The 16,791-nt window shown below is 46.2% G+C and overlaps 1 protein-coding gene across 1 annotated transcript; it reads right to left on the bottom strand.

Moving 5' to 3' along the window:
* Positions 1-26: 26 nt before the first annotated feature.
* Positions 27-13,498, bottom strand: UQCC5 (ubiquinol-cytochrome c reductase complex assembly factor 5). Its single transcript, XM_068255012.1, has 3 exons — positions 13,417-13,498; positions 2,038-2,198; positions 27-168 (listed from the first exon to the last, which is right to left on the bottom strand). The coding sequence occupies exons 2-3, from the start codon at positions 2,186-2,188 to the stop codon at positions 95-97; spliced, it is 225 nt and encodes a 74-aa protein (XP_068111113.1). The 5' UTR covers positions 2,189-2,198; positions 13,417-13,498; the 3' UTR covers positions 27-94.
* Positions 13,499-16,791: the final 3,293 nt, after the last annotated feature.

Here is a 16,791-nt window from a genome sequence, read left to right as displayed (position 1 = left end):
ACCATTCTACTAAACACACAAAACAATTAGCTGAAAATACATTTTTATTAAACGTACAACAAACATTTATGACATTTGTTTTTACATAAAGGTATCAGGACTTTGCGGCCTCCTGCTGCGTCCTCTCTTCGTACCGCCGCTCTGACTGGCGTCTTCTGTACACGTCGTCTGAAACACAAATTACGGTATACACATTGTGATAAACTGCTGTGTACCGACAATACAAGACCAGCATTTTATGTGTCCCTTCATCTTTCTATATGGGCCAATTTAAAAGGAGCCTGTAGTAAGAGATATATGGAGGCTGCCATATTTCTTTCCTGTTAAACAATACCAGTTGCCTGGCAGACCTGCTCATCTATTTAGCTGCAGTAGTGTCTGAATCACACACCTGAAACAAGTATGCAGCTAATCTCATCTGCATTAGGAACTGCAGAAACTAGGAGAAAACGCACAGGGACACCGGGAGCCCGTTCTGGTGTATTATCGTAGGTCTGTTGGCTAGGGTAAGAGTAAATATACTCACAAGTATTGGTTGCTCAATGAGGCAACCGCCCGTCTGAGCGCGTGAGGAAGTCCTCACTCGGTCTCTAAAGTAATGGTCGCTGCTCTTTAAAAAAGCTTCATTTCACAAGGTGAAAAAAAATCCAGACACCCAGGAACAATACTACAATGCAAAGCACCCTATTTGACTTGAGGATGCGGTTTAAGCCTTGAAACGCGTTGTCTGAATTGCTGATCATTAATAAATACCTATATTCTTTTATTAAACAGATGTCTCCTTGTGTAAGGTAGGCAAGATATTTTTTGATTATTTTCCGACAAGAGAATTTATATACGTATCCACCATCTCCAAGGGTGCCTCCTATCCTCCTAGTACATCTCATCTGCATGCTTGTTCAGGGTCCAGGGCTAAAGTATCAGAGGCAGAGGATCAGCAGGACAGCCAGGGAACTAGTATTGCTTAAACCGGAACTTCAGCCTAAACAAACATACTGTCATTAAGTTACATTAGTTATGTTAATTAAAATAGATAGGTCATATAATCTTTTACCCACCCTGTTTTAAAAGAGCAGGCAAATGTTTGATTTCATGAGGGCAGCCATCTTTTTGGTTGAAAAGAGGTGACAGGGAGCATGAGACACAGTTCCACCTGTACTGTGTCCTGATCACCTCTTCCAGTCGCTAGGCAACGAGAACAACAACATCAGAAATCCCATCATGCTTTGCACAGCATCAGGGGAAAAATGCCTGGGCAAGTTTTTTAGATGGGGCGGAGCTTAGCTTCTGTGCAGCTAAAAATGAGGCTTATGTAAGAAAAACAAAGTTCTGATGCTGTGAAACTGTTAAAGAAACACCAAGTCTTTTCAGTGCTGCTGAGTAGATTTTTAGTTTGGAGGTTCATTTTAAAAGGAAATAAATATGGCAGCCTTCATATCCCTCTCACTTCTGGTGCCCTTTAATGACTATAGGTTACATTCACACAGGTCCGTTGATTTGACAGAATGCAAAGTCCTGTCCTACATCACTTTTCCAGAACAGAACACAGACATGTCCTAGGTAGTAGATGAGCTTCCGTATTTGGAACTCTGATCTCAATGTGAAAAAAGAGAAACAGATTTTATACATGCAGGCCACGGCAGGGGGCGGGGTTAATGCACCCGTGTTGCCACCTCTGTCTGGGCCGCTGTACTCCAGGTTGCATTCCATCACTCCAATACTTCCTCCTTGCCGCTTTGAAGAAGGAAGTATTTAAGTGATGGAAACGCAACATAAAGCAGAAAGGCCAGAAGCAGCGATAAGTGCGAGTTAACCCTTCCCTCCCCCTGTCGCGGGCAGCATGTATAAAGGCCGTTTCACTCAGTTCTGTGCTTGAAAGCTCATCCATGACAGGTAGCATGCTATCTGTCATATGTACGTTACAACAGACACCAGCCGGTATGAGACCCCCTCGGACGCCCGCACGTGTCCAGGCTGGGGAACGTTCGCAGGTAGCGCCACATGCTCCACGTAAGAAGAGAAAATAACAGAACTCACAGAATGTTTCCTTCCCAAGCCGCACGTTTATCATGAACCATTCCATAGCCCCGCCCAGGAGGAAGAAGAGAGGGAGGAATCGATAGACGCCAAGTCGCTTCTTCCCCGGCACCGAATCCAGGACAGATCTGATCAGACTTCTGCTCCTCATGTCTGAGTACCTGCAAAGCACAGAACAGTCACAGCTCGAGCGCGATCAAACATCGAACACGTCTGTACACAATACACGCTACGGAACAGTCACAGCTCAAGCGTGATCATACATGGAACACGTCTGTACACAATACACGCTACGGAACAGTCACAGCTCAAGCGTGATCATACATGGAACACGTCTGTATACATTACACACTATGGAACAGTCACAGCTCAAGCGTGATCATACATGGAACACGTCTGTACACAATACACGCTACGGAACAGTCACAGCTCAAGCGTGATCATACATGGAACACGTCTGTATACATTACACGCTACAGAACAGTCACAGCTCAAGTGTGATCATACATGGAACACGTCTGTATACATTACACGCTACAGAACAGTCACAGCTCAAGCGTGATCATACATGGGAACACGTCTGTATACATTACACGCTACAGAACAGTCACAGCTCAAGTGTGATCATACATGGAACACGTCTGTACACAATACACGCTACGGAACAGTCACAGCTCAGGCGTGATCATACATGGGAACACGTCTGTATACATTACACGCTACAAAATAGTCACAGCTAAAGCGTGATCATACATGGGAACACGTCTGTATACATTACACGCTACAGAATAGTCACAGCTCAAGCGTGATCATACATGGAACACGTCTGTATATATTACACGCTACAGAACAGTCACAGCTCAAGCGTGATCATACATGGAACACGTCTCTATACATTACACGCTACGGAACATTCACAGCATAAGCGTGATCATACACGGGAACACGTCTGTATACATTACACGATACAGAACAGTCACAGCTCAAGTGTGATCATACATGGAACACGTCTGTACACAATACACGCTACGGAACAGTCACAGCTCAAGCGTGATCATACATGGGAACACGTCTGTATACATTACACGCTACAGAACACTCACAGCTCAAGTGTGATCATACACGGGAAAACGTCTGTATACATTACACGCTACGGAACATTCACAGCACAAGTGTAATCATACATGGAACACATCTGTATACATTACACGCTACAGAATAGTCACAGCTCAAGCGTGATCATACATAGGAACACGTCTGTATACATTACACGCTACGGAACAGTCACAGCTGAAGCGTGATCATACATGGGAACACGACTGTATACATTACACGCTACGGAACAGTCACAGCTGAAGCGTGATCATACATGGGAACACGTCTGTATACATTACACGCTACGGAACAGTCACAGCTCAAGCGTGATCATACATGGGAACACGTCTGTATACATTACACGCTACAGAACAGTCACAGCTCAAGCGTGATCATACATGGAACACGTCTCTATACATTACACGCTACGGAACATTCACAGCATAAGCGTGATCATACACGGGAACACGTCTGTATACATTACACGATACAGAACAGTCACAGCTCAAGCGTGATCATACATGGAACACGTCTGTACACAATACACGCTACGGAACAGTCACAGCTCAAGCATGATCATACATGGAACACGTCTGTATACATTACACGCTACAGAACAGTCACAGCTCGAGCGTGATCATACATGGGACACGTCGGTATACCTTACACGCTACAGAACAGTCACAGCTCAAGTGTATACATACATGAGAAAACGTCTGTACACATTACACGCTACGGTACAGTCACAGCTCAAGCATGATGGGAACATGTCTGTATACATTACACGCTACAGAACAGTCACAGCTCAAGTGTGATCATACATGGGAACACATCTGTATACATTACACGCTACGGAACAGTCACAGGTCAAGCATGATCATACATGGGAACACGTCTGTATACATTACACGCTACGGAACAGTCACAGCTCAAGCATGATGGGAACACGTCTGTATACATTACACGCTACGGAACAGTCACAGCTCAAGCATGATGGGAACACGTCTGTATACAATACACGCTACGGAACAGTCACAGCTCAAGCATGATGGGAACACGTCTGTATACATTACACGCTACGGAACAGTCACAGCTCGAGCATGATGGGAACACGTCTGTATACATTACACGCTACGGAACAGTCACAGCTCGAGCATGATGGGAACACATCTGTATACATTACACGCTACGGTACAGTCACAGCTCAAGCATGATGGGAACACGTCTGTATACATTACACGCTACAGAACAGTCACAGCTCAAGTGTGATCATACATGGAACACGTCTCTATACATTACACGCTACGGAACAGTCACAGCTCAAGCGTGATCATACATGGGAACACATTTGTATACATTACACGCTACAGAACAGTCACAGCTCAAGCCTGATCATACATGGAACACGTCTCTATACATTACACGCTACGGAACATTCACAGCTCAAGCCTGATCATACATGGAACACGTCTCTATTCATTACACGCTACAGAACAGTCACAGCTCAAGCGTGATCATACATGGGAACACGTCTGTATACATTACACGCTACAGAACAGTCACAGCTCAAGCGTGATCATACATTGAACACGTCTGTATACATTACACGCTACGGAACAGTCACAGGTCAAGCATGTAAAAGGGGGTTTTTGGGGAGGGGAAGAGGGTTTGACCATAAATCACCCATTACACCACCTTCACTAGGTAATTTTTACCCAACCGCCACAATTGTATCAAACAATTCCAAACGTGACAAGGTTGATGTGAAAAATGTAAGGATTATTTTATTGATTCGTTAGTGACTATACCAAAATGTAAAAGGCGTGTCAGAGCACAACACATTAAAAAACAGCGCTGTTGTACAATAACTGCATCACACCTCCATCCAAACACACCACAGAGACACACCCCACGCACACGGGCCCATAGGGACTGCAACAAGTCTCAAAACCTCAGTTCACAAGTCCATTGATGAAGAGCAAAATTCCTCCTATTTGCGCAGCAAAGCCAGCAAAGCACTGCCAAGCAGTCCGCAGTTTGGAAGCACAGTCACACAGGACTTGTTAATACTCACACCTCTGGCAGCTTAAAGTGAACCTCCGGACTAAAAATCGACTCAGCAGCACTGAAAAGGCTTTGTGTTTCTTTAACAGTTTCACAGCATCAGAACTTTGTTTCTCTTATACAAGCCTCATTTTTAGCTGCACAGAAGAAAACTGCCCGGGCTTTTTTCCCCTGATGCTGTGCAAAGCATCATGGGATTTATGATTTTGTTCTCGTTCTGCTGTTTTGGTGCATTTTTTTTTTTTTTTACATTTTGAATTTGACATTTGAAGCCTAGCATGTGCAGCTGGGAGGGGTAATCAGGACACAGGATATTTGGAACTGTGTCTCCTGCCCCTTGTCACCTCCTTTCAACCAAAAAGATGGCTGCCCCCATGACAAAGATGGCAGCCCCCATGAATCACAAACATTTGCCTGTTCTTTTAAAACAGGGTGGGTAAAAAATCATATTACCTATCTATTCTAATTAACATAACTAATGTAACTTGATGACAGTATGTTTGTTTAGGCTGAAGTTCCCCTTTAAGTGAGATCCGAGGTTCAGGACTTTAATACCTCTCTACAGGGGCCCCTGTATCTGCATGTGTTGTCTCCCGTCCACCGGCAAGCTTCCCCTCCGCGCCGACATATCAAACGGGACTGTAACAATAAAGTTTCCACTGAGGCTCTCGGCGTTCAGTCGTGCACTGCGGTCATCTTCCGCCTCTGCACTGCTGGAGAGGATTTCCGCTTTCGCTCGGTATAGCCCAGCAGGGCCAGCCAGTATGATTCCCACACAGGGTAATCGGCGTCAGGACTTGAGCCTGCCTGAGGCGAGGGACGCTCCGTGGTGCGCCAGATCGGCGGTGCAGCCGCAGCACAAGCCGCCTACTAGTTTCGACCGGTGCTTCCGGTCTTCCTCAGGGCGTGGCCTATCGTCTGGGGGCCAATCCTTTTACAGGTTCCTTTGGCTCCTCCTCTACTGAGCTGGTCAGACAAGTGTGACTACTAATCTCATCCCTCCGGAACACATTTGTTTTTCTCATTAGTTCCACTACAGTTCCTCACACACTCGCCCATCATTCAAAGGACACACACATAGGTCCTATTACACATTTACACATTGAGTTTTTCTCACCAGCAGTTGGACAAAAAGTTCGGAGGCAAACAAGGGGGGGGGGAGGGGGAAGGGAAAAGGAGAAAAGGAAGGGAGAGGGTTAGGGGAGGGAAAGGTGGGGGGGGCGAACTGGGGAAGAATGGGGGACAAGAGGGAGAGGGGGCGTGGGAGGGAAGCTCAAGCATGATCATACATGGGACACATCTGTATACATTACACGCTACAGAAAAGTCACAGCTCAAGTGTGATCATACATTGGAACACGTCTGTATACATTGCACGCTACAGAACAGTCACAGCTCAAGTGTGATCATACATTGGAACACGTCTGTATACAATACACGCTATGTAACAGTCACAGCTCAAGCGTGATCATACATTGGAACACGTCTGTATACATTACACGCTACGGAACAGTCACAGCTCAAGTGTGATCATACATTGGAACACGTCTGTATACAATACACGCTATGTAACAGTCACAGCTCAAGCGTGATCATACATTGAAACACGTCTGTATACATTACACGCTACGGAACAGTCACAGCTCAAGCGTGATCATACATTGGAACGCGTCTGTATACATTACACGCTACGGAACAGTCACAGCTCAAGTGTGATCATACATTGGAACACGTCTGTATACAATACACGCTACGGAACAGTCACAGCTCAAGCGTGATCATACATTGGAACACGTCTGTATACATTACACGCTACAGAACAGTCACAGCTCAAGTGTGATCATACATTGGAACACGTCTGTATACATTACACGCTACAGAACAGTCACAGCTCAAGTGTGATCATACATTGGAACACGTCTGTATACATTACACGCTACGGAACAGTCAGAGGTCAAGCGTGATCATACATTGGAACACGTCTGTATACATTACATACTACAGAATAGTCACAGCTCAAGTGTGATCATACATGGGAACACGTCTGTATACATTACACGCTACAGAACAGTCACAGCTCAAGCGTGATCATACAATGGAACACGTCTGTATACATTACACGCTACGGAACAGTCAGAGGTCAAGTGTGATAATACATTGGAACACGTCTGTATACATTACACGCTACGGAACAGTCACAGGTCAAGCGTGATCATACATGGGAACACATCTGTATACAATACCCGCTACAGAACAGTCACAGCTGAAGCGTGATCATACATGGGAACACGTCTGTATACATTACATGCTACAGAACAGTCACAGCTGAAGCGTGATCATACATGGGAACACGTCTGTATACATTACACGCTACAGAATAGTCACAGCTCAAGCGTGATCATACATGGGAACACGTAGGTATACATTACACGCTACAGAATAGTCACAGCTCAAGCGTGATCATACATGGGAACACGTCTGTATACATTACACGCTACAGAATAGTCACAGCTCAAGCGTGATCATACATGGGGACACGTCTGTATACATCACACGCTACGGAACAGTCACAGGTCAAGCGTGATCATACATGGGAACACGTCTGTATACATCACACGCTACGGAACAGTCACAGGTCAAGCGTGATCATACATGGAAACACGTCTGTATACATTACATGCTACAGAACAGTCACAGCTCAAGCGTGATCATACATGGGAACACGTCTGTATATATTACACGCTACAGAACATTCACAGCTCAAGCATGATCATACATGGGAACACGTCTGTATACAATACACGCTACAGAACAGTCACAGCTCAAGCGTGATCATACATGGGAACACGTCTGTATACAATATACGCTACAGAACAGTCACAGCTCAAGCGTGATCATACATGGGAACACGTCTGTATACATTACACGCTACAGAACAGTCACAGCTCAAGCGTGATCATACATGGGAACACGTCTGTATACATTACACGCTACAGAACAGTCACAGCTCAAGCGTGATCATACATGGGAACACGTCTGTATACATTACACGCTACAGAACAGTCACAGCTCAAGCGTGATCATACATGGGAACACGTCTGTATACATTACACGCTACAGAACAGTCACAGCTCAAGCGTGAAGATACATGGGAACATGTCTGTATACAGTACACGCTACAGAACAGTCACAGCTCAAGCGTGATCATACATGGAACACGTCTGTATACATTACACGCTACAGAACAGTCACAGCTCAAGCGTGATCATACATGGGAACACGTCTGTATACATTACACGCTACAGAATAGTCACAGCTCAAGCGTGATCATACATGGGGACACATCTGTATACATTACACGCTACAGAAAAGTCACAGCTCAAGCGTGATCATACATGGGAACATGTCTGTATACAGTACACGCTACAGAACAGTCACAGCTCAAGCGTGATCATACATGGAACACGTCTGTATACATTACACGCTACAGAACAGTCACAGCTCAAGCGTGATCATACATGGGAACACGTCTGTATACATTACACGCTACAGAATAGTCACAGCTCAAGCGTGATCATACATGGGGACACATCTGTATACATTATACGCTACAGAAAAGTCACAGCTCAAGCGTGATCATACATGGGAACACGTCTGTATACATTACACGCTACAGAACAGTCACAGCTCAAGGATGATCATACATGGAACACGTCTGTATACAATACACGCTACAGAACAGTCACAGCTCAAGCGTGATCATACATGGGAACACGTCTGTATACATTACACGCTACAAAACAGTCACAGCTCAAGCGTGATCATACATGGGAACACGTTTGTATACATTACACGCTACAGAACAGTCACAGCTCAAGCGTGATCATACATGGGAACACGTCTGTATACATTACACGCTACAGAATAGTCACAGCTCAAGCGTGATCATACATGGAACACATCTGTATACTTGACACGCTACAGAACAGTCACAGCTCAAGCGTGATCATACATGGGAACACGTTTGTATACATTACACGCTACAGAACAGTCACAGCTCAAGCGTGATCATACATGGGAACACGTCTGTATACATTACACGCTACAGAACAGTCACAGCTCAAGCGTGATCATACATGGGAACACGTTTGTATACATAACACGCTACAGAACAGTCACAGCTCGAGAGCGATCATACATTGAACACGTTTGTATACATTACACGCTACAGAACAGTCGCAGCTCAAGCGTGATCATACATGGGAACACGTCTCTATACATTACACGCTACAGAACGATCACAGCTCAAGCGTAATCATACATGGGAACACGTCTGTATACATTACACGCTACAGAATAGTCACAGCTCAAGCGTGATCATACATGGGAACACGTCTGTATACATTACACGCTACGGAACAGTCACAGGTCAAGCGTGATCATACATGGGAACACGTCTGTATACATCACACGCTACGGAACAGTCACAGGTCAAGCGTGATCATACATGGGAACACGTCTGTATACATCACACGCTACGGAACAGTCACAGGTCAAGCGTGATCATACATGGAAACACGTCTGTATACATTACATGCTACAGAACAGTCACAGCTCAAGCGTGATCATACATGGGAACACGTCTGTATACATTACACGCTACAGAACAGTCACAGCTCAAGCGTGATCATACATGGGAACACGTCTGTATACATTACATGCTACAGAACAGTCACAGCTCAAGCGTGATCATACATGGGAACACGTCTGTATACAATACACGCTACAGAACAGTCACAGCTCAAGCGTGATCATACATGGGAACACGTCTGTATACATTACATGCTACAGAACAGTCACAGCTCAAGAGTGATCATACATGGAACACGTCTGTATACAATACACGCTACAGAACAGTCACAGCTCAAGCGTGATCATACATGGGAACTCGTCTGTATACGTTACACGCTACAGAACAGTCACAGCTCAAGCGTGATCATACACGGGAACACATCTGTATACAATACACGCTACAGAACAGTCACAGCTGAAGCGTGATCATACATGGGAACACGTCTGTATACATTACATGCTACAGAACAGTCACAGCTGAAGCGTGATCATACATGGGAACACGTCTGTATACATTACACGCTACAGAATAGTCACAGCTCAAGCCTGATCATACATGGGAACACGTCTGTATACATTACACGCTACAGAACAGTCACAGCTCAAGCGTGATCATACATGGAACACGTCTGTATACATTACATGCTACAGAACAGTCCCAGCACAAGCGTGATCATACATGGAACACGTCTGTATACATTACACGCTACGGAACATTCACAGCTCGAGCGTGATCATACATGGAACACGTCTGTATACATTACACGCTACGGAACAGTCACAGCTCGAGCGTGATCATACATGGGAACACGTCTGTATACAATACACGCTACAGAACAGTCACAGCTCGAGCGTGATCATACATGGAACACGTCTGTATACATTACACGCTACAGAACAGTCACAGCTCAAGCGTGATCATACATGGGAACACGTCTGTATACATTACACGCTACAGAACATTCACAGCTCAAGCGTGATCATACATGGGAACACGTCTGTATACATTACACGCTACAGAACAGTCACAGCTCAAGCGTGATCATACATGGGAGCACGTCTGTATACATTACACGCTACAGAATAGTCACAGCTCAAGCGTGATCATACATGGGAACACGTCTGTATACATTACACGCTACAGAACAGTCACAGCTCAAGCGTGATCATACATGGGAACACGTCTGTATACATTACACGCTACAGAACAGTCACAGCTCAAGCGTGATCATACATGGAACACGTCTGTATACATTACACGCTACAGAACAGTCACAGCTCAAGCGTGATCATACATGGAACACGTCTGTATACATTACACGCTACAGAACAGTCACAGCTCAAGCGTGATCATACATGGAACACGTCTGTATACATTACACGCTACAGAACAGTCACAGCTCAAGCGTGATCATACATGGAACACGTCTGTATACATTACACGCTACAGAACAGTCACAGCTCAAGCGTGATCATACATGGAACACGTCTGTATACATTACACGCTACAGAATAGTCACAGCTCAAGCGTGATCATACATGGGAACACGTCTGTATACATTACACGCTACAGAACAGTCACAGCTCGAGCGTGATCATACATGGGAACACGTCTGTATACATTACACGCTACACAACAGTCACAGCTCGAGCGTGATCATACATGGGAACACGTCTGTATACATTACACGCTACAGAACAGTCACAGCTCGAGCGTGATCATACATGGGAACACGTCTGTATGCATTACACGCTACAGAACAGTCACAGCTCGAGCGTGATCATACATGGAAACACGTCTGTATACATTACACGCTACAGAACAGTCACAGCTCGAGCGTGATCATACATGCGAACACGTCTGTATACATTACACGCTACAGAACAGTCACAGCTCAAGCGTGATCATACATGGAACCCGTCTGTATACATTACACGCTACAGAATAGTCACAGCTCAAGCGTGATCATACATGGGAACTCGTCTGTATACATTACACGCTACAGAACTGTCACAGCACAAGCGTGATAATACATGGGAACACATCTGTATACATTACACGCTACAGAAACAGTCACAGCTCAAGCGTGATCATACATGGAACACGTCTGTATACATTACACGCTACAGAATAGTCACAGCTCAAGCGTGATCATACATGGGAACACGTCTGTATACATTACACGCTACAGAACTGTCACAGCACAAGCGTGATAATACATGGGAACACGTCTGTATACATTACACGCTACATCCACTGGCTGCACAATGATCCAGGGGTGAACTACTACTGTACTTATAGCTAAAAGGTTAGGCTCTCTGGCTACCTTATACCGGGGGGGGGGGGGGGGTAGGATACCTATGCTGGGGGACTGTGGGGGGAGGGGTCTCATCCCGATACCTATGCGCTGGGGGACTGTGTGTGGGGTTTCCTCCAGCTACCTATGCAGGGGGACTGTGGGGGGGTTGTGTCTCATCCAGATACCTATGCTGGGGGACTGAGCGGGGGGGGGGGGGGGGGGGGTTGGTTGGTGTCTCCTCCAGATACCTATGCTGGGGGACTGAGCCAGGGAATGAGGGTACAGGTATAGGACCGAGAAAGCTTAATGGGATACAGAGCCTTCCATTTTTAGGTCACTTATGGGTTGTTTTAAAGGACAACTAAAGAGAGAGGGATATGGAGGCTGCCATGTTTATTTCCAGTTGCCTGGCAGCCCTGCTGGTCTATTTGGCTGCAGTAGTGTCTGAATCACACCAGGAACAAGCATGCAGCTAATCTTATCAGATCTGACAATAATGTCAGAAACACCTGATCTGCTGCATGCTTGTTCAGGGTCTATGACTAATAGTATTAGAGGCAGAGGATCAGCAGGGCTGCCAGTCAACTGGTATTGCTTAAAAGGAAATAAACATGACAGCCTCCATATACATCTCTCTTCAAGTGTCCTTTTAAGGGAGCTGCACTATATTATCACTACAAACTAGGAAAGTGGTGTATTGTATATAGCCAGATACCACAGGACACAGGTATTGTGGGGTGCAGGCCTGGCCAACAGTGGGCGCTGTATCAGGCTAATAATCAGTGTATGGGGACTGCCCAGTTATTGGGGGGCGCTGTATCAAGCTGCTGGCAGTAATGATCAGTGTATGGAAGCTGCCCAGGTAATGTGGGGTGCAGGTCTGGCCAGCAGGGGGCGCTGTATTAGGCTGCTGGCAGATCAGTGTATGGGGACTGCCCAGGTAATGTGGGGTGCAGGTCTGGCCAGCAGGGGACGCTGTAATGATCAGTGTATGGGGACTGAGGGACATCAGGGCAGCTCTGCGGACAGATGAATAAGCTGCTACAATGTTTCTCCTTTGTGAACATTCTGCGGGGATTCCTCGGCCGCGTGACGTCACAGCTGGCTGCCGGGGATCCCCAGACAGCGGGAAGGACATCGGAGGTGACACTGGGGGACATGGACTGTCCTCCTCCGGCATCCGAGCAGCAATCCCCCCCCCCAATCTCTCATCACGTGACGCGCTGCACTGCATCATCCCATCACATTATAATAACATAATATAATAATAGTCTTATATCCTCTCTACCTGCTGACTGAGCTCCCAGAGATGCACTACTGCCACATCACATGACCCTCATCCACCAATCCCAGCACAGATGGGACAAGCATGACTGCTCCCGGGGATCACCCTGCAGGGAGGACAAACAGGACTATCCCCGGGAGGCTCATCAGCTGCCAGTGCTGGGAATATGTGGTGATCCTGCCACCTACAGTAATATAGCCATAGCCCCCAACTGTCCCTCTTTCCTCCTCATTTGGGTTACAGTGGCATACCTTCCAACTTTTTGAGATGAGAAAAAGGGACAAGTAAGCCACGCCCCAGCCACACCTCTAGTCACGCATACCATAAAGATTTCATAAGAAAAATATGTGTTTTTATAATTCAAACCACACTGGTCTTTTCTATCCTGGTTAATTTTCCTTCATAGTAATATTTTAAAATTAGTGGTATATCAATTTAAAGGCTGGGAATAAAGTTTAGAGTCAATCAAACACATTTTTAAGTATAGAAATATATGTTTTTACATAGAAAGTGGGACAAAGTCCTGAAAGAGGGACAAATGAGGGTGAAAGAGGGACAGAGGGACAGGGCTCCCAAAAAGGGACTGTCCCTCCGAAAAAGGGACAGTTGGGAGCTATGCAGTGGGGTAGTGGCTATCGGTGGAGAAAGGGGGGGGGGGAACTATCATGGGGGGAAGAGAATCCGTGACCAAAGAGAATCCGCGACCAAGAATTGAACTTCATCCCAGTCAGTAGCTGATACTCTCTTTCCCATGAGAAATCTATTCCTTTTCACAAACAGACCATCAGGGGGCGCTGTATGGCTGATATTGTGGTGAGACCCCTCCCACAGTGTGATGTCAGGACCATGGTGCTTACATCACGCTGTGGGAGCCTTGTTGCATTGTGGGAAATAACAGCTGTTTACAATTGCCATAAAAACAAGCAGCATCTCCATACACTGACATCACCTGCCAGCAGTAAAAATGTCACCATGTGATAAATGTCAGAATGTAAATCAGGGAGAGGAAAGCTTTTACAATGGGCAAACACTGACTACATCATTTATACATAATTATTGTAAAAATGAAGCACTTTTTTTGTTACATTATTTTCACTGGAGTTCCTCTTTAAGTTTGGCCCAGGTCCCCTTAAGATGCACGGGAGACTGAAGGTGGCAAATTCATACCTGTCCAGCGAGCAGTGGACATGGGCATTGGAAAGGCGGCCTCCTGTGGTCAGACAAGTCACGTTCTTGTACCACTGGGCCGAAGCAGAGGCTCGAGAGGCACCAGCCTATGGGCGCAGAGCTGTAAGGGCAGCCTGTGACATCCCCCCCCCCCCCCCCCCCCCCCACCATGGCAGAGTTGTAAGCTCAGTGTGTTGAAGAATTTACTAACTCACCTCTCAGCGCTGGGATCTCCCATCAGCCGCATCGCAGCGCCAGCAGGATCAAAATCTGTTTATTTCGCCAAGCACAGCTGGCCATGCTCGGAATTGGGTTTTGCACAATGATTAGACACCGTGAAAGTAATACAACACTGGAAAACTAAATAAAGAAAGAAAGAAATGGCACCGATATACAGAAACAGCAAAGTATCAAAAGATATCAAAAAGATGAGACAGTGATAGCGGTACAACCACTAGCAAGACAGTAACAGTGAACAGAGCAGCAGCACTCGTAGACAGGTGGCAGACAGCAGGTACCTGTGGCCTAGGGTGGGGTGACTTGATTGCAGGGGGGAGAGTGGATCAGAGGGAGTTCAAGAGTCTGACAGCTGCAGGGAAAAAAGTGTTTATACGCCTCGTAGTCCTGGCGGTGATGACCGGAACCTCCAACCCGATTTGAGCCATCTGAAGAAGCTATGGCCTGGCTGGGAGTGATCACCAGCAATTTTCATTGCTCTAGAGTGCAATCTCTCATTAGATGACCCTACTGGAGGGAGACACAGAGAGGGGGCTCTGAGATGCTGCTAAAGAAAGATCCCAGAACTGAGAGGTGAGTAACTTCCCCAGCCAGTCATTACTCTGCACATGAAGGGAAGGAGGGGCTATATAAAACTGGGGCCACATCTGGCCATATGTACCGGAGAGGAGTGCTTCCAAATACAATACTGGGGGCACACCTGGCTACAGTATACCTGGTGTGAACAGTGTGCGTGCGTAGCCTTAAAGGATACCTTAGTCTATCTGAAAATGTAAAAAGGGGGGAAGGGGACAGGCATGTGTAAGAAGTGCTCCTCTTGCATGGTGTAACCACCCCCCAAAGTTACTTCCTGTTCTGGAGGGTCGGTGTAAACTGCTCGGGCGTTGCCCGGTGACATGCATCCTTTGATCACACGCCCACATCCGGGAGTGGTCTGTGCATGCGCGCTACGTAGTTGTGATGTATTGTGCATGTGCAGAGACGCCTCCCCACCGCCACTCTCTGCAGTGTTCCAGGAGGTACGCTGACGCTTCGTGACCACGTGACGTGATTGGAAGACGGCGAGGAGTGACGGTGGGCAGGCATGCTGGCTTGAGTCCCCGGCTCAGCCTCACAAATACTGTACCCTGTCGCTGCTTGCTGTTGGAATAAAGAAAGTTTACTTTTATTGAATGTTTACTTTTGTTGAAAGTTTCTCTTCGATATCGCTGTCCAGCTGTGTGTGGAAATAGATAAGTCCAGTGGCGGCTCCAGGATTTTTTTTGGGGGGGTGCTATGCAGGTGCTGGACCAATTTCTGGGGTAGCTGAAGCGCGCCGCGGCAAAAAATTGGGCATGGCCATGACCGGATGAGGGCGGAGCCAACTGTAATTTAAAGTGAACCCGGGGTGAGAGTGATATGGAGGCTGCCATATTTATTTCCTTTTAAACAATTCTAGTTGCCTGGCGGCCCTGCTGATCTATTTGGCTGCAGTAATAAACTGAATTACACCAGAAATAAGCATGCAGCTAATCTTCTCAGTTCTGACAATATTGTCAGAAACCCCTGACCTGCTGCATGCTTGTTCAGGGTCTATGGTTGAAAGAATAAGAGGCAGAGGACTAGCACGGCAGCCAGGCAACTGGTATTGCTTAAAAGGAGAGAAATATGGCAGCCTCAAGATTATTCTCACCTCGGGTTGCCTTTAAAAGTCAGTGGGCCCAGGTTTTGGTGACCCTTTCCCCAGAAAATTCACATAATTGTGCAGGTTTTCTCAAGAAAATACACATAATGTGAGCAGATTTGCCCAGAAAATACGTTCAATCATGTCGGCAGATTTGACTAGAAAATATGTGCAATCATGTTGCAGATTTGACCAGAAAATACGTGCAATCATGTCGGCAGATTTGACCAGAAAATACGTGCAATCATGTCGGCAGATTTGACCAGAAAATACGTGCAATCATGTCGGCAGATTTGACCAGAAAATACGTG

The sequence above is a fragment of the Hyperolius riggenbachi genome, chromosome 9 (assembly GCF_040937935.1).
Source record: "Hyperolius riggenbachi isolate aHypRig1 chromosome 9, aHypRig1.pri, whole genome shotgun sequence".
Lineage (NCBI taxonomy): Eukaryota > Metazoa > Chordata > Amphibia > Anura > Hyperoliidae > Hyperolius > Hyperolius riggenbachi.
The sequence above is the reverse complement of the archived record's forward strand: the minus strand, read 5'-3'. Positions and strand labels throughout refer to the sequence as shown.